The sequence below is a fragment of the Centropristis striata genome, chromosome 1, assembly GCF_030273125.1.
Source record: "Centropristis striata isolate RG_2023a ecotype Rhode Island chromosome 1, C.striata_1.0, whole genome shotgun sequence".
In the NCBI taxonomy this organism is placed as follows: Eukaryota; Metazoa; Chordata; class Actinopteri; order Perciformes; family Serranidae; genus Centropristis; species Centropristis striata.
Window position 1 is genome coordinate 14705562 of NC_081517.1, and position 23054 is coordinate 14728615.

Sequence of the window (23054 nt, forward strand, 5' to 3'; positions counted from 1 at the left end):
TTTATTTTGGCCCCTTTGTGTCTTATGTTGTCACATTCTTGCTGTATATTACCTAATGCCCTCACTCAGACTCAGACCTGCACTCAGACTTTTGATGTCTTACTAAATTGATGGCTTCTTCTCACGCTAAGAAGAGAAGACTGTAACAGATTTCTGCTCATTTCACTTCACTTCAGAGCCAATTCAAACAGAAACACTCCTTGGTCTTTCATTTGAACTATCAACCTCACAAAGCTCCCTAACCACTTGCTTCACCCTCTTCTTCTATCACACAGCTGAAGAAAATGTAAAAAAAATAAAATAAAATAAAATGTTTAAAAACATATTCCCAAGTCCCATGACACATTTTTGTAACATTTCATATTTAACAGATTCACAAACAGGGATCCAAGTCAATGGTTTCATTGTGAATAAATCTGTGAGAGTAGTAAAAAGGTAATAATCAATAAAAATCCTGTTTTTTCATATCCGGATGAAATATGTGAAAAATAAAGTGACCTGCTCACTGAACAGCATCAGTGACACCAAAACTTATCATCCAAAGACTTACAACACATTGTACCAGAAACATAACATCACAGTTCCCAAATAAAAGTATAAACATAAACACACACACTCACAGACACACACACTGTACAACATGTATACATATTCTACACTCTACAGCCGACTGTAAGCTCAGCTCGCTAGTGGTTAAACTCTGATACAGTAGCTAACAAAACAAGTTTCAAGTGATAACTGAGTCGGAGAAGCCAAACCAAAGCACAGATTACTGTTTGAATTATTCACATTAAGGTAGAGCGAGTATTCAGTGTATTCAAACACAGCGGCATGCAATATGATGAATGCTCATACAGGAAAAATTAACATGATCTTTCAGCGGATCACATAATGCATACTCGTGGTTGTTCTGTTATATTGAGGTTTTAACGTTTAATTGTTTTGCCCTAGATTGAATCACTTCTATTCACAAAAAAAGTCTGAAATATGCCAATTAAATTTTAAAAACTGTGAAAAGCAGAAACATCCCAAAAAACTGCTGATGTTTGAGCAGTTTTTTGGGATGTTTCTGCTGATCACTATTGGTTTAAAAAATAATAAATACAAATACCATATTCTCCCAAAACAAAAACAAAATTTGTCTTTTGTTTGATTAAATATTTTCAAATATGAATACTGAATTATGTTAAAAAATATTGTCGATGTTGATACACAATTATCTGAAAGCTGAAATCCTAATAAACAGAACTAAGAGAAATTTGGGACTTTTAAAAAATATTTCTGGATGTAAAAAAGCATTTAGCATTTGCTATCAGATATTATATATCAAGGTTATCACAGGTTTTGTATGATTTGAAGCCCTCACTTCAAACTGAGGACATCTTAGATCTAGATGTTACAGCAGAGGATTTAGTTGAACTGTTTGCACCAGGTTATAACTCACATCTTGATCAATGTCCAGCGGTGAGCTCCTGGCCTTGGTTTGGCTCTTCTGGCCGAGGCTAAAGCCGCTTTATATTAGTCACAGTAAGAATAGACGTACCACGATGATAAACAGGAGGAATAGAAATATTAATACTGCCCAAGTCCTGCCCGTGACAAGGAGGAGTTGTCAGGTTTTAAAGTGAGATCTCCTGAGCGGGAGAGAAACACATCTTGGTCACAGAGGGAGAGTCCTGCCAGGAGATGGAAGGAGGGATGGATGGGTGGAGAGAGAGACTCATAAATAAAAGTTAAACACTGGCAACAATGCCATTTGTCCAAAAATATTGTGTGAAAACAAACAAATGTGGGAAAAAAGTAGCTTCAAGTTAGGGCATTCCAATTGTGTTTCTGTAAATTAATGATTTATAAAATTAATGACAGCGTACAACAAAAAACTGTGGTGTTGTGATCCAAAAAATTACAAAAAATGTTTTACATAACACAAGGTTTAGATGGACTCAAACATGTGACAGCTACATTTTTGTGCGCTTGGTCATTGTGCAAAACAAAATCAAATCTTCTTGACTAATGTCTATATTCAACAGGTTTTTTTAACTTAAATACAAGATTCTAATAAATAAAAAAAAAGCTACTTGTCAGTTGCTTACAATTCCGTTTCACTTGATAAGAGAGAATTTAAAAAGGTGCTTTAAACAACATTGTGTGCAGCTTCTTTAAAAAACTGAAATACTGCAAGGCAAAGTGCATTGTTTTCACATATTGGTTATTACAACTGTACGGAAGAGGATTAGGGCCACGTAGGAGAATAAAATAAATCATTATTAAGTTTGAAAAAAAAGTTGAAATGACGAGAATAAAGTCGAAATACAATGTTGAGAATAAATTTGCAATGCAATGTTGAGAAAATATGTATAAAATATACATAATATAGAGGTGCATCTCAATACATCAGAATATGATGAAAAAGTCAATTTCCAGTAGTTCAAGTCAAATAGCCCCAACCAGGTATTGAGTCATATAGATGGACATACTTTTCAGATTTCAGCCAACATTTCCATATTACACATATTTTTTTAAAACTGGTCTTTTGTAATAATAAATATTTTTTGAGGCACTGAATTTTAGGTCTTCATTAAATGTAAGACATAATCATAATAATTAGAAGAAATTAAATAAATTAAGACATGAAAGGTTTCATTCTGTGTGTAATGGATCAATATAATGTGTCTTTTCCACTTTTTGAATTGAATTACTGACATAAATAAACTTTTCTATGATATTCTAATTTATTGAGATAAACCTGTATAATATAATACAATAATGTCTAAAAAATTCACATAAATTACTTAAAAGCAGATTTTCCCCAAAACAGTAGTTATGGTAGCCTACTACCAAGAATCTAATTTATGTGTAGGGGGATTTTAGTACTACTACACCCTTAAATATTGTGGTTATTGCTCATTTTATGACATTGATGAAAATCAGGTTGTAGCTTGCAGTCTACCTAACTTTTTGGATAGGAAACAATATTACTCTGATGACTTATTGTGTATCTGTGAATATCTTTACAACTTTACAGAAAAACAAAAACTTTACTTAATTTTCGTCATTTCAACTTTTTTTTCCAAAATCATATTTCAACTTTATTCTCAACATATCATTTCTCCTTTTTCCCGAACTGCATAACGGAAAAAAGAAATCCTCCTGTCAATATTTTTTTATCCTACCTGGCCCCAATCCTCTTCCGTACAACTGTGAAGTTTGCATGTCGTATAAATGTATGAACAGAATTTTGACAGTGTTTTTTTTTTTAGGGTTGGAATGCTGCGTCATACCTTGGAAACCTTTAGAGCTTTGTCCTTCTTGAAAGCAAAGTCTGGATTTTTTACTACCAGCCCCGCCTTTCCCAACACATGATCATTAAATGGGCTGTTCACCTGTACACACAACAATATTACATTATTATTGGTAGTATGAAAAGACAGAAAATTCAGGCTATGTGCTGATTTTGTGGCAGATGAATAAACTGTTATTCAAGAAAAGCAGGGAATAAAAAGCCAACTAAAGTTTGCAGTCACCACAGAGAAAAAGCACAACAAAGACACAAAGTGTATTAGGTATTGTCAGCCTAAGTGGTGTTAAAATAATAATTTAAAGAAGCAGCTTACCCTTTGTAGGACAACGTTTTCTTTACCAAGTTTTCTTCCTGCACTGGTGACAGTTTCAGGGGAGATGTGTCGGACCCGCCTCTCTGCTGTCAGCTGCTCACCACGAGCTCTGCGCTGTTATCAGACAATCAGGTGGGAAAAACAAGTTTATAAAAAAGTAAGTTTCGTTCGTACAGATAAAACAAATGCCACTAACTGAGCAGGTTTGCAAAAAAGAGCACTTGGTTGAGCGGTTTACTGACAAAACATCACAGTCAAAGGATTTTTCAAACAGATTTCTAACTTCTCAAAGAATTCAACTTTAAGAGTCATATATATTCATAAATAACAGGTCATTATCAATATTATTAAGTCATTATCACGTTTAATCTGGCATCTTTGGTGACTGCAGCATACTGGCAGATTGTTTGAGCACTAATTTCAATGCAAGCCCATCTTACAAAATACACAGACAGTTGCAAAAAAAAGTATGTTTTCTGCATAAAATGTGATCTGATCTTCATCTAATCTACATTTATAGACAAGCAATGTGCTTAACTTATACCACACAAACTATTATAAAATGTATTGTCATTATTTAATACATCCATTAAGCATCAAGTGGAAAAATGATTCAAAGTTTATCAAGTTATCCTACAAAATAATGTAAGGGTGGCTGTCTGCCAGCTGAAGCTCAGTAGAAGTTGGGTGATGCAGCAGTTATTAAATCCAAGGGTTCATTTACTTTTACACCAGCACTGTGAATGTGTCCTGGATGTGTTCTATTATGACATGAAATATTATAATTGTTTGTGTGGCATTAGGCTAAGCACATTGTGTTTGTCTATACTTATGACTTAGATACAGACCGGATCACATTTTATGACAAATTAATGAGGATATCTAGGTAGTTTCAAAGGGTTCAGATACTTTTTCTTGTTGTGGCCTTATATACTCACATACTTGCTTAGAAAATGATGATACAATTAATACAACTTCTGCAAAGGCTTATAAACTACTTATAGCATTTACAAAACATGTGCAATGACTATTTTTACTTAATTTGTCACTTTCCCAGATTATTTAGTACCTTGATGAGGCCACCAAACGAGCGGGAGCGTGGATGTTTCTTGCTAGGAGCTGCAGGGGCCTGGTGCTCATTAGTGGGCGTTCGTGAGGTTGTCTGTTTGACTAACTGCACAAAGTAAAAAAACAACAACACATACTTATATTTTAAGACATTTTTAACACACAAAGTGACTTGCAATGAGAAACCGTCTACATTTCAGAACTCTAGGACAGTGAAAGGTGAGATGGACCTGTCTGACGAGCTTCTTCTTCTTGGCCGAGTCTGGCATGTTGTGGTGGACGTGTCTGAAGAGCTCCTTCAGAGCTTCTTCTGTGTATTGCTGAGCCGGTGACTGGCACTGCTCCTGAGAGCTGGGGCCCTGAACAGCCGTCCTCTTCAGGGGCAACACTGTCCGCTGTGCAGGAGAGCTGCTCAGCGCCAGCAGCTCCAGATCATCCTGAGTGAGGAGAGGGCAGGTCAAGCAGGCGGTGTACTTCACATAGGAATTATTTCATGTGTGTGAGCAGGAAAATGAAAGTTTGTGAGAGAAAAGAGGCATTATCATTGATTTTTATCACCATATTGTTTGGAGTCTAGCCACGTTAATTGCTTAAATTTTCAGTCTCATTAACTGTAACCAACCTCTTTATAACCAAAGTACTTCCTCTGTTAAAAACCTTTTTGAGGCATTAATCTACTTTTAAATTAATTAGATTTGTCATTTATAACAACATTACCTCTGTCTTGTAAGAAAGCTGTATTTGTATGTGTGAAGAAAAGCTGATTATTGTGGCTGAAATTGGCCTTTCACAAACATACCAATATAAATGAGCATGTTGTCCAATATGCGCTTCTATAAAAATGTTTTTTTTAAAACCATTTATTTTTATTTATTAATTAAATGTTTAGCAACTGACTGACACAAAGTATACAGTACTGATGTGTATTTAGCCATTTATTTTATTTTTGATTTATTCTTTATTTCAATATTTAGCAACTGAATTATACAGAATATACAGCACAGTTGTTTATTCAGTCATTTATTATTTTTGCATTGTATTTATAATGTATAATATTTGTTAAATATTCTTTAAGAAAGTTATTTGTTTAAGAAAACAGCTGTCTGTGGGAACTTTAAATAGTTATATTGGTGCAAAATTGCTGCACAATCCACATAGTAAACATCTATTTTCATTCCAGCTGAAAAATGCACCATTTCACAACCATGTCATAGTCAGTGAATTATTCCCCTCGAACATCTGTGTCAGTAGCTGCCCTAAAAAACCTCAATCTGTGTAATAAAATGATTTAAACAGGAGGTGAGGAAGGTGTGTTTATGTTGGAAAAGTGGTGCTCTAAGTGAACTTCCTTATCTAACCTTGGTCTGCAGAACCTTGTTCCCAGTGAAGTGCACTCTGGCGTATTCTCTCAGGTAGACGGGAGCCTGGACAACACACAGCAGACACACGTAGCAGACACATGTCACTCATCCACAGGTCACATATTCAGTAGACACATATTCTGTTTCTAGAACCCCGGACTGAAAACAATACTGAAAAGATGACTTTTGTTCAATTTAAGCAGATTGATTGTTCGGACATGTGTGCATTTGTGTGTGTGTGTGTGTGTGTGTGTGTGTTTGTTTGTTTGTGTGTGGTCAATAATCACCCTGAAGAGTTTCTGTGAGTGTTTGATGAGGAAGGCCATGCTGTTGTTTAGTTTCTTCAGATTGTCTTTCAGGTCGCCAGCTGTCATCTGGAGCAGGAGAGAACAGAAGTCACTTTATTTAAACACTATGGCACAGACATATTAAAAACTCTGTTTATTTGAGTTTCATCAACAGCTAGCAATACATGTGTACTTGTTTTTCTTGCTGTCTGCCACATGGGGCACACTTTGGGGCAATAAAAAGGAAATTTTGAAATTCTACTCAGATTATATTTAATGGCCTAATGAGTTGAGTTTTCTGTTGCTGTTCAGAAACAAAATATTTAAAGTAAGCGACAGCTCTTTGCCTTGGCGAAGCCTAGTCAGTGAGTTTAACAATTTTTAGTCCATCTAGCGAAATCAAAAGAAAGCTAAAATACTGAGAGATAGAGACATTCACTTCTAATGGGTCATGTGATGATTGAGAAGGATTTATTTTTTTTAATTTAGTCCATAGATTGCTTTTTAGAAAAATCCTCATCGTGCCATTAAGGATAATGTGTAAGTGTGGCAGTTTTCAGGCAAATTTCTCTCGGAATAAATTCTCTTTATTAACAATTGTGGTAAAGAACTACTCTCAAATTGAGAAAAGTAGTCTAGCCCCTGGTCCTTGAACCTCAATGATGTAGTTATAAAGTGCAGATCTTACATGTCTGGGCCAGAGGACATGCGGGGCAAACATGAGGGCCAGGTTGAAGGCGGACATCTTGTTCTTGTCCTGCTGCTTGGCGGTGTGGTAGAGCAGGTCCAGCAGCAGTTTGAGCAGTGAGCGGTTGGCCTGAGGTAGCAGCAGGAAGAGGAGCTGCAGGGCTTCTATTTGACGCTCCTTGTTGGGCATCGCGGTCTTGTTGCCGTGTTCGTCAAACAGAGTGATATCTGGAAGAGGGGAGAGGGGAAGTCATGGAAGCTGATATAGAATTGGGCTTGTAACTGAAGAGTCGCCAGTTCGAATCCCGGTACTGACAGATCTAGGACTGAAGTGCCCTTGAGCAAGGCACCTAACCCCCCCTACACAGCTCCCTGTACGCAGTAATGTGCTGCCCACTGCTCCTTGCATGGTGTGTTCACTTGTGTGTAAAAAAGGATGGGTTAAATGCAGAGGTTAAATTTCCCCATTGTGGGATTAATAAAGTAATCTCCTTCTTAGAAAAAAAGTGTTGCATTAACTACTCTGTGCACTTCTAGAAAGGCTAAAATGCCTAACAAACATGGCTGCTTCTCTAAAAGTTTAACCAAAGCATGAGAGAATACTCTACCCTACTAGGGCTGGCCAAAAATCACCTGAACAATATTAAAATGCTTGTTGTATATATTTTTGTTTGTATCGCAGTGTCAAAAGCCAGCGGCCGTATGTGTTAATGCAAGGTCACATCATTTAGAAAAATTACAAATAACAAAAATAGACTTTAGATATTCATATAGATATTCATTATTCATATAGACAATTTATTAACTGAAAAACCAGAAAACATGATTTATTGTGATATATATGATGATGATAATGATATGAAATAATTTATATCAGGATAGAAGATTTTGGCCATATCACCCAGCCCTTATACTCAGGTGTCTTTTGTATCATCCAGTATTTGTTACCTGAAATTAGACTACAGAGAAAAACATTACAAAAAGTGTGCCTGTGTGTGTGTATTTATACCAGCTATCTTGAGGTGTGCGTGGAAGTGTCTGTGTGTGAGCAGGGGCTCGGGCAGCTCTCCCAGGAAAGTCTTGAGCAGGGTGGCCACGTCATTGGGGTGAAAGTCTCCAGACTCCAGGTCGACATCGACTCCGCTGTTGAGAAGCTCCTTCAGGGTCTGCTGCCGAACGCTGTTACCTGGCACCCGGAACAGACCCTCCACGTGCAGATCTGAATCAGCAAGTAAAAACTTAAAACATCTGATAACGCCAAACCAGTTATTTTTAATTGTGTGCTCACTCCTTGTTGGAAATGTCTTTTTTTTTTTTTTTAATTCTAGCTGAAGAGACATGACATGCACACTTAAAAAAATGAGAAGTAAAATGCACTTTGCACTGATCAGAGCTAATGGACTTGGTTGTTTAAAAGCAATCATTGGTGTATTATTCATATATTCTTATCTGAAAGTCACAGCCGTGAGGATGTAAAAACAACTTTTTTTTTAATTTAGATAACTCACTTTTACTGAGGTACTCAATGAGCTGGTAGATCTGGGCAATGCAGCTCTCTGTCAGTGGCGTTCCAAACACAAAGCCTTTATCTGTGAAAGTAAGAGGAGATATCAGATTAATAGGAATCTACAGTTACTAAAATAGCTCTTCCTTTTATGCAACAATTGCTACATTTCTCATTACAAAAACGAGCAGTGCCACACAGGTTTAAAGCGAACATTAGACACTAGAAAATAAGTGCAATAACATCATATTTTACATTTTTTAAAATGACACAATTTAAAAGGTAATGCAGCTTTTAAGAGCAGAAAAATACATCCCTTACGCCATTTTACCATATCCAAATTCTAAGATATTATCTATTATCTCATATCTGTTGATATTTTTAAGAAGCAAAATTATTAGTATTATGAGTATTATAGTCTTATTAAGGCAAGCACTCAGCAAATTGTTTTGTTTTGTTTTTTACTAGTTTTATTTTCCTGCTGTTCAATTATATCTTTTACTCTTCGTATATAAATTAATGTTTTTAATCTTGTTTTTTTTGTTTTTAATGACACACTGTACCACTTTTAGTTGACTCTGTGTTTTTAATGCCAGACTGTGAAGCACTTCAAGCTGAATGTTATATGAAATGTGCTATACAAATAAAGGTATTACTAATAATATTATATTATTATCAATATTGAGATACCACATTAAGAATTACTACATTACTGGATACCTGGTGTGACAATTTTATAGCCTAAATCATAAATACCGGACATGACATGATGGACTTTCAAATTGTGTAAATATCAAATTGTATACAAAAACAGGGAGGCACATTTACTGTGGCTGTTGCTCGTGGTAATTTGTAGATGTCACCTAGTTGACCTCTTACCTTTGCGTTTGAGGAAGTTGAAAGAGCGAAAGAAGCCTCCATTTCCACCTGTTGGGGTCTTAGGTGCCTCCTCACCAAGGAGCTGCGCAAACTCTGTCCCAGGTAGATCAATAAGGCGAGTGATATTACTAAGCAGCAGCTCCAGGAAAACATCAGGGTTCTCGTGGCGGAGTTTCTCCACAAAAAAGTCCGGGTTGAAGATGACTGGTGGATGGCCAGCGTGAGGGCCCCCAGGTGATTCCTCCTGATTGATCCCCATCCTTCTCACTGAACCTCTGAGGGGGAGACACAGACACAGGTTTTATACTGTTGTGCTCTTGTAGTATGGGGGAAGACGTCATACACAAGTTAAGGTTAAAAAAAAAAACAGGTTACTAAGTCTTAAAAAATGACTACTGCTGCTTGATGGACTTGTGTATACGTGCGGGCCTTAATAATAACTGCTCTTTGTTGTACGTGTGTCTGCTGAAATCAATGCCATTATCTGTCAAAATGTTTATGCCAAAGATATACAAATAAACCAACTCCAGCTCTAGCTGATGACATTGTTAGGGTCATTATGCCCTTTTAACCTTACCTAACCCGTCTTCTACGACCTCAAATTATCACAATTAAATTACAGCTCTAACATTTACAGCAAAGCTTCAGCATTACAAAAGCCAAACAAAGGCAGGATGACTTGCAGGGCTACTATACTCTATTCACGCCTGTAAACTACATAGGTTATACATATAAAGAAACATAAGAGCAGAGGCTTAGCATCGACTAACGTTAACCTCACGTTAGCTGAATAAACCAAGCTAACCTACATTTAATTTAACTACTGTAACGTAATTTAGCGTAGTTTGCCCAAACGTATGCCAACACAAGCGAAGAGCTGAGAATTCACACTAAGGTTGCTTTACTTATTTCCGAAATACACACTTAAACTGTTAGCAGCAATGTCTAACCACCAAATTAGCTAAATAAACAAATGTACAACTTTGTACCCGTTAATGTTAAGCAGCTAACGGTGGCTAACGTTAGCATTAACTGAGCTGACGGCTAACGTTGACAGCCCTTGTCAATCAGTCTGACTAACGTATCATCACTCTCACTCGTTTAAAATGTCGCCAGCTCATCTTTTGCCGTACGAATGCTAACACTGTGTCAATGTAAAACTCATGTTACTCTCGGTCTCGATTTGTTCTTACCTTTTATTTTCTGTGTTTTCATGGACATCTTTACCCGCAGCCATGTTCAGTTTGAATCCTCCGCTGTTGCCCTTTAGGACCCGCCCACCTCACCAACCATTGGTCGTTTGACGAATGTAGGCGGGGCGTGCTGGTGCCAATTTGCATGCACCTCGCTCTGATTGGTCGGTTTGAATTCAGTAGCCTTGTCAAGAGGAAAACAGCAGCATCTGTATGCAACAACAAGCTACTGGAATATATCTGAGAAGCATACATCAATAACATACAAGTATCCCACATATGTACATATATTTTTATCATTCTGTGTTTCTCCTTTTTTTGTGAAAGGGTACCAGAAAAACATAATTGCAACCTACAAAAAGAAAAATATCTCAGAAAAATATAGCACAATACACCTTTTTTGCAAAGCAAATTAGTGTATTACTGCAGAGACAACCTGAAGTATTGCCCCAGGTAACATTTTTGATAAATGATTTTAACATCTTTAAAGTATGACTGTGTGTCTATAAGTGTGCGTGGATTTTGAGTGTTATTAGCGCTACTGTCTTTACTTTGTAGGCTTTGCGTGTGTTACTTCTGTCTGAGCCAGATATTTTAGCCTGATAGGTTCAGAGATGCAGCTACAATACTGACTTTCTTACAGAAGTTAGAGTTCTTGTGTGTTTATTTCCTTTTTTATAGTACCTTCCAGGGGTGTTGGGTGCAAAAACAACATAACCTTTGTTTTTCTTGCATTTAAAATCAATTTGATTTCAAAGAGGGCATGCTGTAGTGAGTTAAGCTGTTGAATAAATGCAAAATGTCTTTTGTCAAAAAAATACTATGTCACAGCTGAAGTTGACCTTTTAGATATTAAATGTCATCATTTCATTATTGTGGACATTTGTGTGAATTTCGTCATAATTTGTGCATGAATTCTTGAGTTATGGCCAAAAGCGTGTTTTGTGAGGTTGCAGTGACCTTGACCTTTGACCTGAAACTCTAATCAGTTCATTGTTGAGTCCAGTTGTAATATAATTTGCCCATGAAGAAGCTGAGATTCTGCAAATAGCAGAATGGGAGACACATTTCTGATGTGGAAGTAGGGGTCTGAAAGACATCTGACTAAAGAAGGTGCTGAATAAACATTTTGATGTGATTTTCATAAATTAATTGTTTTTCTCAAAACATTGATTCAATGCAAATCATCTCTTAAAAACATGAAAATTACCTCCTGACTTTGAGGCAAATAAATGTTTGTCACTGAGTGTGCTTTTTGGTTCAACCAAACGTATTTGGGCAAGTAAATTATTCTGATGACTGATGCATTCTGAGCTTACATGTTTCATAGCTGGATAAATAAAGGAAATGTGGAAAATAAGCCAGAGCAAACACATTTATTTCTATTTAATTTGCATTCAATAAACAAAAAGTATTTATTCTGAATAATAAGAAACAAACATTTTATATGATATATATACATAATTAAAACTTTCTACACACTGTGGCCCTCTGCTACAGTGAGAGGGAACTAACATGATGTTCAGGCTGCAGAGTTGTTGCTGAAGCTGGATGTATATTTCAAGCAGCCAATAAAATACTGTGAAAATGTTATAATGAGCAAACTGTGACCGTTACTTTAGTTATTTTCTTTGTTAAAATATAATATTCTATACTATACTATTTGCTTGCATGTCTGTTTTCTCTGCAGCTGTCATATGCTACTGTAATAATTCATAGCATTACCATCTAAAATAACACTATGCATGCAAAGTTAAATCCTGAGCATATGTAAAGCTGCACGAGTATAAAATAAAGCCTAAATTCTGCTCAGATCTTCTCATACCATACTGAAAACGGACAATAAAAACTTTTGCAGTTGAAGGTAAATGAATCCACTTCAGGCGAGTCTCCATCTGGTTTGGCTGCATCTACAGAAAATCACAGAAAGGTTTGAATTAGTTATTTCTAACAAAGCGGCTGTGGCTCAGTTGGTAGAGTTGGTTGGCCCCCAACCAAAGGGTTGGTGGTTCGATCCCTGACCGTCGCAGCCTACATGTCAAAGTATCCCTGAGCAAGATACTGAATGATGCTGGGTTCATCGGTGTGTGAATGAATTCCCAATGGTGGCAGGTGGCACCGTTTAGGGTAGCCTCTGCCACCAGTATGAATGTGTGTGTGAAAGGGTGAATGAGAGCAGTCTGTAGTGTAAAGCGCTTTGAGTGGTCGCAAAGCGACTGGAAAAGTGCTATATAAGTGCAGGTCCATTTACCAAATGGAAGCAGGAAGTTGTTATGAGGTTTTTGCAGCAGATTCAAAACTGGGCTGACCTTCACACCAGGTCTTCCTGCTCCTCTGTGTCCTCTCTCTGTGCTGCAGCGTTTGGGCTGTTGTTCACAGGATAATAGTCCCACTGATGAAAAGAGACAACAAGAAGAGAGTCAGGTTAAATATTTGGTTGAATAAGTTCTGTCACTGCTGCCTCTCTCTCTCTCTCTCTCTCTCTCTCTCTTTCTCTCTCTCTCTCTCTCTCTCTCTCTCTCTCTCTCTCTCTCTCTCTCTCTCTTACCACCACAGTCCCTTCTGGTTCATTTGTGGAACTCAGAGTTTTCATCTTCCTGGATTGAAATTTAAAAAAAAAAGAAAAACTGCTCAAACTCAATAACTGTGACCGTAAAGAGTCAACGTAAAAGATCAGGGGGTTAATTTTTACCTCATCCACAGACAGAGAAGGAGCAGAAGAATCAGCATCACAACCGTTGGAATAACCCTGATGATATTTCTTATCACAATTGATTTATCTAAACATGGAGACAGACAGTCATTAGATGAATAAATAAATCAGCTGACCAAGTCATAATAAAATATAGAGATATTTTACCATACATATGCAACTCAGTCTGTAATTTCGATAGAACAAAACTTAAATCTTTTTTAACTCAGCAGACTGAATGTGAAGCAAAAAGATGTGCTTTAGATGCCTCACATTTCACATCAAAAGAGATGTAATCAGACATCCTCATCCCTAGTTTGTTCTCAGCTACACAGTAATAGTCTCCAGAGTCAGAGGACTGGATGGAGCTGAAGACAAGCTGTGGTTCTTCACTGAGCAGTGTTTGGTTCTCCTTGTACCAGGTAATGTTAGCTGCTGGGTTAGCATCACTGCTGCAGGTCAGAGTCACTGAACTGCCCTCCACTATCTCAGCAGAGGGACTCACTGACACAGAGGGAAGTCTTGGAGCATCTGGAAGAAACGTGTTAACAGAGATTGGCAGGTTAACTTGAGAAGAACATAAAACTGAATAAAACTTAAAATCTCCTGGACTGGACAGATTAAATCTGTTTGTTATCTTTAATAAGCTGTTTTTAACTCACATTTCACATCAATAATGGTGTAATTGGATATCCTCCTCCCGAGCTCGTTCTCAGCTGTGCAGTAATACTCTCCGGAGTCAGAGGACCTGATGGAGCTGAAGACAAGTTGTGTCTGTGTACTGAGAGGTTCAGGTTGTAGATTTTCATTCTTCTTATACCAGCTATAAGTGGCTGCTGGGTTAGTATCACTGCTACAGGTCAGATTCATTGAACTGCCCTCCACTATCTCAGCAGAGGGACTCACTGACACAGAGGTAAGTCTTGGAGCATCTGGAAGAGAAATTATCACAAATACCTTCAAGATCCGAATATAGAGACAATAGGTTGCTTTCACATGAAGTCACATTGCTGAATCGCAAGAGTGCAAAATTCAGATAGAGGGCAGGAAGTGAATTTGCTTGAACTGCCGTTTGAGAAAATGCCTATGTTTTGTGCAGTTTACGGCTGCTCCAACCGTTTACAGATTTCAGAACAGAGAGAAAGAAAAGCGATTTTTTTAGTATACGAACTGTTGTAGTCCAGCTAGCGAGCTAGCGAGACCAAGACCAACTCGGTGAGGTTGAGAGACCAACTTAAACGTGTATCATTCATTTATCTGATTTGTTTAACAGCAATGTGATTGGTCTAGGCAAGCTAGCGTGCTAATATTAGTGGGCTATCATGTGGACTATGGTTTCCTCCATTTTTAGGCAACACCATAGCTGTGTCCCAAAGTCAAGGATCCTTCCTTAGTAGGATCCTTCCTTCAGAGTCGGGTCCTCCGGAGGTGAGGCAAGAGTCCTTCCTTTCACTGGTGTAACGCACAAATTGGACAGCCTTCGGAGTGTGCAGCCTTTGGACGTCCTGCTTAAATTCAGCGCCGCTCTCGGCCTTTTGGCTAAGATCAAGTGTAGCACCTGTTCTTATCAGTTTAATAAAAATAAATAAATAAATTCAGTGCCGCAATTTCAAAATCAGTTCATAACATGATGTGTCTTTGGCATCAGCACTCTCACACATTTTTGTGAAAATGGAAGAAGATGCTTTAAGGTTGAATCTCCACGATTTAGCAAGTAAAAGCCACAAAGTGGATTAAGCCTGAATATTTCATTGATCCTGGCTGAATATTTTACAGTACAGTACAATAATATATTTATAAATAACAATAATGGATAATAGCGGACTTTCGGTCCCAGTAAACACAATAAAGAAAAGTATAACTTTCTGAATGGCATAGTTGCACATAGTACATCATCATCTGACGCAATTAATTAACAATAACTTTAGCGACTGAGACGGCATTAATTAACTTAACCGGCAATGTATCAAGATGACGTTTATTATCTTTAGCTTAATATTCTGGCATTTGTTTATGTATATGTTTTGCTTGACTTTGAACACACGTTATGTAAGTTATGTGACAACATTCAGTGTAAACTGAAAATACTTATTTAAATGCATATTGCGCCGCCGGCGTTGCTGTTTCTACGCTCGCCATTTTTAAATCTCCCAGTAGACCGGTGTGCGCAATGCTTTGTGGGTAGTCGGAGCGCACGGAGGATACACACATGCATTCTTGGAATTTGGGCAAAAGAAGGACTCTGTCCTCCGGAGGATCCTGGATATTGGGACAGTCCTTTGGCAGATGTCGATGACGTAGTTTCCTTCAAATCCAGCCGTTTGAGCATCCTTCCTTGACATTGGGACACAGCCGATGTTCACGTTCTGCCCTCCATTTGAAATCGCCCCACCGCCTCGCGTCATCATAATCACGTGACTGAAACCCAGTTATTGACCATTTGTAAAAGCTCCGCCCCCTTAGTTACTTTTGCTATGGAGCGGAGCAGCGATGTTTGTGTTAGCGATTATTTTTGAGTAATATCTCCACGGGGTAGGCTGTTAAAAAAAGATTCAAAGAAAATACGTTTATAATGGCCTGTTGGGTCGTTATGTTACACAACAGAGAAAACATGTAAAATAAGTGGTGCTAAGATGGTAAATAAGCACAGACATGAATACATCGAAAACAAATTATTATCCAGCATTTCACTTTAATACAAAATAACAATTAGGCCCTGTTTTTCAAAGATGTAGTGGAGTTTGCTGATAACAATTTGATTTATTCCTTTTGTTGGCTTTTAAAATGCAGCATGTATGCAATTGAATGGCCATTTTGGAAGATTATGGCATTCCATAATTCCAAATTGGTTCAGTAAAAAGGCATGAAATTCATGTCATGAACACATGGGGACCTGGTCTTCAAGAATGCACTGGAATTTGTTGATAACAATTTGATGTACTTATTTTGTTGGAGCAGCATGAATGCAATTAAATGGCTATTTTGGAGTCATGTAGCTGACAAACGGGCTACCGTAAAGTGCAATGTAATTGCGCACTAAAATTTAAAATGCCGATGGCGTGACCGCAGTATTGGAAGCATGTTGTTTCAGATCAGTCAGTCCACCATGGGCTACAGAAAAAGAGCGCTTTATAGATGTTATCACACACTTTTTCCCACACAGGTGTTTCTTTTTTCCAATTCCTCAGTATTTGTTGCATCCTTTTCTGTATTTTTTTCGGAGGAGTACTAGTGGTATTGCTGCTTGAAGGTGTATTGCCCCATAAAGCAGTGTCGGTGTCTGTGTCACTGTCACCTATGAATGCTGCTTTTTTGTCTTCTGCTATCTTCTCCTGGACCAATAGGATGAGCGTATTCTGTATCGTCATACTGAATGTGTGTGAATATGCTGTCAGCTCATTGGTCACAGAGCAGGACGGGGCCTGGGAACAAGTTTACAGTAAATTTATATATAAAGCGCCCTGTTATTCATTTTTCATTGGCATTTACTGACTATTTTTTGACTGTCACAATAATACGGGACAAAGTGCGTCCCTTTTCACCTCAATACGGGACGGGTGCTTTTGTTTCTAAATACGGGATGATTCCGTTTTTCAAGGGACGGTTGGCAACCCTTTATGCACTACATGTAGCACTGTACAGCCCTGTATTATGCTAAGCTCCTATCGTCATTACAAGCTAGCTTAGCGTGCTAATTTTACAGACGGCATCATTATCATAAGTTAGTTGTACTAGTTATGCGCTAGTAGTTGACAGGAACTATAACTGTTAAATCCGGTTTGGGTTATCTGATCCAGTAGTGTAGTCTACGTGATATGCAGGTATACGCCGTATACCCACTGGTAAAGGGGAGTGATTTGCGTATACCCAGTGGTTTATTCTGCGTGATACGCTGGTATATGCCCTATATACTCACTAGATTTTTTTTTATTTTTCATATATCGATATATATACGGTGCTTTATTCATGAACAATCAGGCTACTTTGGGCCGTAGCCAACACCGAAACAAGCAAACCAAATTCTGTCATTGTCTTGAACTGACCAACTTTTAGCTCTCAGGACATCCCCAGGTCCCACCCACCTCCAAACAACCCGTTGTCATGGGAACGACAATGACTGAAAGGCTTCTCATCCCCTAAGTGTATGTCGTGTTCATGAACATCAGGGAAATCACAGAACTGTAAACGGTTGTGTGTCCAACAAATCACAGAGCCAGCTTTCCTAACTGATATGTCCAGTCTCATTGCATCCTTGTGTCTGATGCTGCTTCCTAACATGTTGATGTTGGTTAACCCAGTCTTTCAGAATGCTCTCAAGATGTATACTGTAAGCTATGCCTTAGTGAATGTGATTCAGATTCAGATGTCTTTTAGTTCAAGAATACAACAACATCTGAATCTGAATCACATTCACTAATGCATAGCCTCCAGTATACATCTTGAGAGCATTGTGACAGACTGGATATGTTATCAACATGTTAGGATGCAGCATCAGACACAAGGTCGTGATAGTGCTTATGAGGTGTTGCTCCAAGATGGTTGTTGTTGTAAGATGTGTTGTTCTGGGACGGGTGAGTACGAGTATAGACAGTATACCCACTGCAAAAAACTAGACTACACCACTGATCACATCTAACAGCTATACAATTGTTAGTTAGCTCATGTTTGCTTGCTAGCTTAATTAGGATATTTTAAACTGGAATGGGGTCTCCTACACTGTTGAATCCACAGCCAGCAATGCTTCTCTTGCATTTTGGATTTTGGAAATGGGGGGAAAAAATTGACTCCTCTCATTAAACTCTGAGGGTACCTGGTGTCAGACTGTTTCACCTTGTTGCTCAGAACTCAGAGCTTGACGGACATTCTTCTCTTAGTAACCGTTGCTAAGGTGGGATTGGGCGAGGACTGTTAGAGTGAGGAGTTCTGTGAATGGTCAATTGGCTATTTTGATTATTAGTTTTAGTTTTTTAATCTATCCCTAGTATTTGTCATGGTGGATGTCCAGAGTGCAGACCACTGGTCCTGATATGGTGGATCAAACTCACACACTGGAGGAGAGGGGAACTCCTTGTGTCCTTTCAAAGCACAAGAGATGTCTTCTGTGGAATTGAACCGGCCACTATAAGAAAATGTCTCCCCCTCTCTGAATTTCTCTCCATTCTTGAACCACATGAAAGAAGAACGACCAGCTGGACTGCAGCTGCTGTGACACTTCAGGTCTACAGTGGTATCAGACCCACGGACTGTAACTCTGATCACCTGCACCTGGAGCTCTGGAGACGAGAACAGGAAACAATGTAATCACTGTTTCTAGAAAAAAAAAGGTACATACACATCAACCCAACAGTAACAAATACAAGAATCAGTAATGAGCAATGCTACAGCAGCAATAAGGCTACATACAACTGACCATTATTAATATGTTGAGTGTTTTTAAATGTGCTGTGTGTGTGTGTATTTACTTCAGTTTGTGTTTGTCAGTACCTGTGACAGTCAGAGTTGTACCAGGTGAACTGCTCCATTCAGAGCTTGGTGTTTTGAATTTGAAGTGATACTCGGCTGAATCGCTCTCTGTCAGCTCAGAGATCGTCAGAGTGGAGCGTCCTCTCACTGTTTCAACCTCAGCACGACCTGCATACTGAGAGTTTACCACAAGGTTCTCAGGTTGTAATGGACTCTTCCTGAACCAGAATGTTGATGCATCACGATAATTGTATTTGTTGTACATGCAAGATATTTTCACTGAAGAGCCTTTGGAGGCACAGATTCTTTCGTCAGTGTAAGTCAATCTGTTGCAGTCTTTAGCATTGGCACCTGAAAGATAAAACCATTTTTCAACAACATTTTAACCACAGTCATTGAGAAGCCATAATGGTAGAAACATGTAGTGATAAGGCTTCACTTGATGGTGTTATGTTAGTGAAAGACTGCAGAGTAAACTCACATTCTGAACGAGAAGGTAAGTCCACATATCCTTTAAGAGCACATGAATAGCTGTGTTGATTATCAAACTTGTAAAAATAATATGAGCTCTTCTCCTGAATTTCCTGTCCATTCTGGTACCAGACATAGGGATAACCATAAGGTGGCTTACAACTGCTGTCACACTGCAGCCAGTTAGAGTCTGTCAACACCTGGAGATCTGTGTATGTGAAGAATAACCAGAAATGTTATTTTGGACAAAACTGCCTATATAAATGCACACAAACACTAATAAACACAGCACTCATTCATATTGTGTTGAGCTTTTTGAAATGATCCACATGTGGATGTAAGTGTTACCTGTGACAGTCAAAGTGACTCCAGGGAAACCAGTGTATTTTCCATCTGGTGTGATTGTAAAGAACCTGAACTTGTACACATCTGCGTCGCTCTTTCTGAGGTCTGAGATTCTCAGAGTGCAGTTGTTTTTAGAACAACTGTAATGCACACGACCTTTGTATTCTGAGATTGTTTTCAGATCCACAGGTTCACCATTATTAATTTTAGTATACCAGAATGTTTTATGAACTTCACTGGAAGGGTTTTGCATTGATGGGTATGTGTAGGTGCAGCTCATTTCCACTGTTGACCCTGTTGGTGCACAGATCTTCATAGAAGTGTAAGACACTCCCCAACCATTCTGACTCTGTACCACTGTAACACAGAGCAAAAAAAAAAATACAGTCAGACTCATAACAACATCAAGAGACGACTGCATCAGAAGAGAAAAATCTTCAGTGTGTGAAGCTACATCAAAACAACATGCTGTCAGGGCGACTCCGGTGGCACACCTGGTAGAGCGCATACCATAGAGGCTCTGGTCTGGAAATTGGGGGAAAAATTGACTCCTCTCACTAAACTCTGAGGGTACCTGGTGTCAGACTGTTTCACCTTGTTGCTCAGAACTCAGAGCTTGACGGACATTCTTCTCTTAGTAACCGTTACTAGGGTAGGATTGGACGAGGACTGTTAGAGTGAGGAGTTCTGTGAACGGTCAATGGCTATTTTAATTATTAGTTTTAGTTTTTTTGTCTATCCCTAGTATTTGTCATGGTGGATGTCCAGAGTGCAGACCACTGGTCCTGATATGGTGGATCAAACTCACACTCTGGAGGAGAAGGAACTCCTCGTGTCCTTTCAAAGCACAAGAGATGTCTTCTGAGGTCCGCGTGAGCGGGTGGCCTGGGTTTGAATCCGGCTCGGAGCCCTTTCCCCGCATGTCTTCCCCTCTGTCTCCCCCTTTCACTCTGAATATCTCTCTACTATCAATAAAGCTATAAATTGCCCAAACAATATCTTTAAAAATACAACAACATGCTTTTATGTTTTACCACTTCAGGTCAGTGTGAGACAAAGATAATCTCATGGGGAGAACTAGGAGCTTAAGACTGTTTGTGTATCAGATTTTTCTTACGTTTTTACTTCTTTATTCGGTTTTAAAATGGGTATATTTGGTAAATAAAGTTGTTATGTAATAGCTTTAATGTATGTTAAGTGAACATTTCCATGATATTTAATAAAGCAGAGAAACATTCAAAGATGTACACATGATCTGCAGGACATCACACAGACGGTGCAGAGAGGAAGAGCAAAGCACTGAAGCATTTCTCTGAGAGAGATGAAAAAAAGCTGAAGATTACATTTTAGAAGGGTGTGGTAACAGGAACAGACGTGTTCTGCTCCTTCTGATATTTATAAAGGAAACTCGCCCAAATTAACTTTAGCTGATGCACATTTCTATTTCAAGGGTAAAAATTAAAATTAGAGATCAGGGGAAAAAAAGCTTCCTGCTGCTGCTAGAACTAAGGCTGGTGAGAGCGGTGAGATCGAACTAAAACAGTAAAGTTATGATGCTATAAACCCCCTGAACAATAACCTGAAGTAAGCCAAAACATTTTAGAGCTGCGAAAACTGAAGAATCAGGTGATATTTCAAAAAAGTTTGGATGCTTTGTAAAGAGAAAATTAAAAAAACATAAACCAAATTCAAAATTAGTGTATATATTTATTTATTTTAAAAAATCTAAACTTTCCCAGTCTGAGGATTAGATATCTTGTCTTCAAGATACAAAGGTTTTGCAAATAATTGCATTGTGTGTCATAATAAATACATTAATGCAACTTTAAGTTTGGTTATGCACCGTGCAAATCCTTCAGTTATTTATTTATTGTGACATGAAAGATACAGACTGTATTTCTTGTATTAATGATGCTGGCAGAGAGCAGACAGCCTCTACATGTATTTTAATGTATAAAAACATTGACCAACGTCGAGTTAGAGCACGGCAGAACAACAAAGGAAGTCCCAGAGAGAGATACGTTTCATTCAACAAATTAATTAGAGGACTGTTTCTTTGTTAATGCATGTATCATCAGTGCTTCTATCCACTCAGACACAGCTTTACTGTCTTTAAGTGCACAGAAATTCTGCTGGTGGAGAAAAATCACATAGATCTCCTGTAATGACTGCATTTTATAGAAAGAGAAGGGATCACACCGCAGAGAATGATATCAAAACTATTTATGTATTTTTTTTAAATCCCCTCCCTCTCTGTATTTCTGAGGTGCACTAACTGATATAAATGTAGACGTGCAGTACCTTGTACAGAGAGAAGGAGGACAACGAATCCACTCGCTGCTGCTGTTAAACTCATCGCTGCTGCTCACGTCTCTGTGCAACCAGCAGGTAGATTAGGGCAGTCCGTGGCCTAGAACCTGGCTTGTAACCGGACGGTCACCGGTTCGAATCCCAGGACTGACAGGTTAAGGACTGAAGTGCTCTTGAGCAATGCACCTAATCCTCTCACACAGCTCCCTGGGGTGCAGTAATGCGCTGCCCACTGCTCCTCAGCATGGTGTGTTCACTGATGTGACAAAGAAGGATGGGTTAAATGCAGAGGTTGAATTTCCCCTATTGTGGGTCTAATAAGAGATTCTTATTACTGTTTGTCAGGAAGTCACAACAAATATTTCTATGTGAAAAAAGGAGGATGTGATCTTTAAAGGCCGTGTTCATTTTGGTACATTCCTGTTAAATACATGTCATGCTGTTTAAGTCTAGCCTGGCTTCCTTCCTCTTCAGATCATCAGTATGGATGGGCAAAATAATGACTGTAAATTATCCTGTTTAAATGGAGAAATGATTCTCATGTCGTTTTGCAAAATCCTTTCTTTTCCTTCATGTTGATCTAGCCAACTGTTGCCTCACAGCTGAGGACTATGTAGATCAACCCCACGCTTTCAGATCAAGCTTTCAACCATAGACTGTATAAAATACATGTGTGTGTTCATATGAGAAAACATATTGGTATCCAAGCAACCAGGGCCAGGTGGCCGCCATCAATCAGAGCAATCAACCACAGCTGCTCCTGTGACATTTGATGCCGCTGAGAGAGAGAAAACAGCTGAAAGTGCCCCTCAAACAGAAATCATTTTGGGCCAAACTGTAGTTCCTATCATTGAATCGAAAAAAACAAAATTGATTCACTTTGAGCATCCTGAGTTCTTCCATCACTGAAAATACAGCTGATCACTTTTTAGAGCACTTCCGCTGTGATTTTATTCTAAATTTTAACGATGTTGAGCTTTTAACACAGTCTTTTAATGAGCACTGCTCCGTGTTGCTGGACATGATGGAACCCCTAAAGATTAGGTCGAAGGCGATCCGCAGAGCCGGTTCAGACCTCCATGGGGCCCTAGGCAAAATTCTGCTAAGGGGCCCTCCTAACTGAACCCCAAAATGTTCAACAGTTGCACCTGACTCCCAGTGCTCATCCCCCCTTTAAACA

General features: G+C 38.5%; 1 protein-coding gene, 1 long non-coding RNA gene and 1 pseudogene across 2 annotated transcripts; 1 reads left to right on the forward strand and 2 right to left on the reverse strand.

Annotated features, from left to right (window-relative positions):
* Window positions 1–1227: 1227 nt before the first annotated feature.
* arhgap19 (Rho GTPase activating protein 19) lies at window positions 1228–10648 on the reverse strand. Its single transcript, XM_059335386.1, has 12 exons — window positions 10594–10648; window positions 9401–9675; window positions 8526–8606; window positions 8027–8236; window positions 7019–7245; window positions 6331–6417; window positions 6041–6106; window positions 4913–5119; window positions 4684–4788; window positions 3615–3728; window positions 3282–3383; window positions 1228–1676 (listed from the first exon to the last, which is right to left on the reverse strand). Exons 1-12 carry the CDS (start codon window positions 10635–10637, stop codon window positions 1620–1622), a joined length of 1575 nt encoding a protein of 524 aa, XP_059191369.1. The 5' UTR covers window positions 10638–10648; the 3' UTR covers window positions 1228–1619.
* Window positions 10649–12918: 2270 nt separating this feature from the next.
* LOC131977186 (uncharacterized) lies at window positions 12919–13372 on the reverse strand. The gene is made up of 3 exons (XR_009394866.1): window positions 13286–13372; window positions 13142–13190; window positions 12919–12985 (listed from the first exon to the last, which is right to left on the reverse strand). It is a non-coding gene; the product is annotated as an uncharacterized LOC131977186 (long non-coding RNA).
* Window positions 13373–14802: 1430 nt separating this feature from the next.
* LOC131980092 (U2 spliceosomal RNA) lies at window positions 14803–14973 on the forward strand (annotated as a pseudogene).
* Window positions 14974–23054: the final 8081 nt, after the last annotated feature.

Coding starts and splice junctions, on each gene's coding strand:
- arhgap19 (XM_059335386.1), bottom strand. CDS start 10,637: ATGGCTGCGGGTAAAGATGTCCATGAAAACACAGAAAATAAAAG. Junction 5,120..6,040: donor ACAAGGTTCTGCAGACCAAG/GTTAGATAAGGA, acceptor CTCCTCACTCAG/GATGATCTGGAGCTGCTGGC. Junction 4,789..4,912: donor AGAAGAAGCTCGTCAGACAG/GTCCATCTCACC, acceptor TACTTTGTGCAG/TTAGTCAAACAGACAACCTC.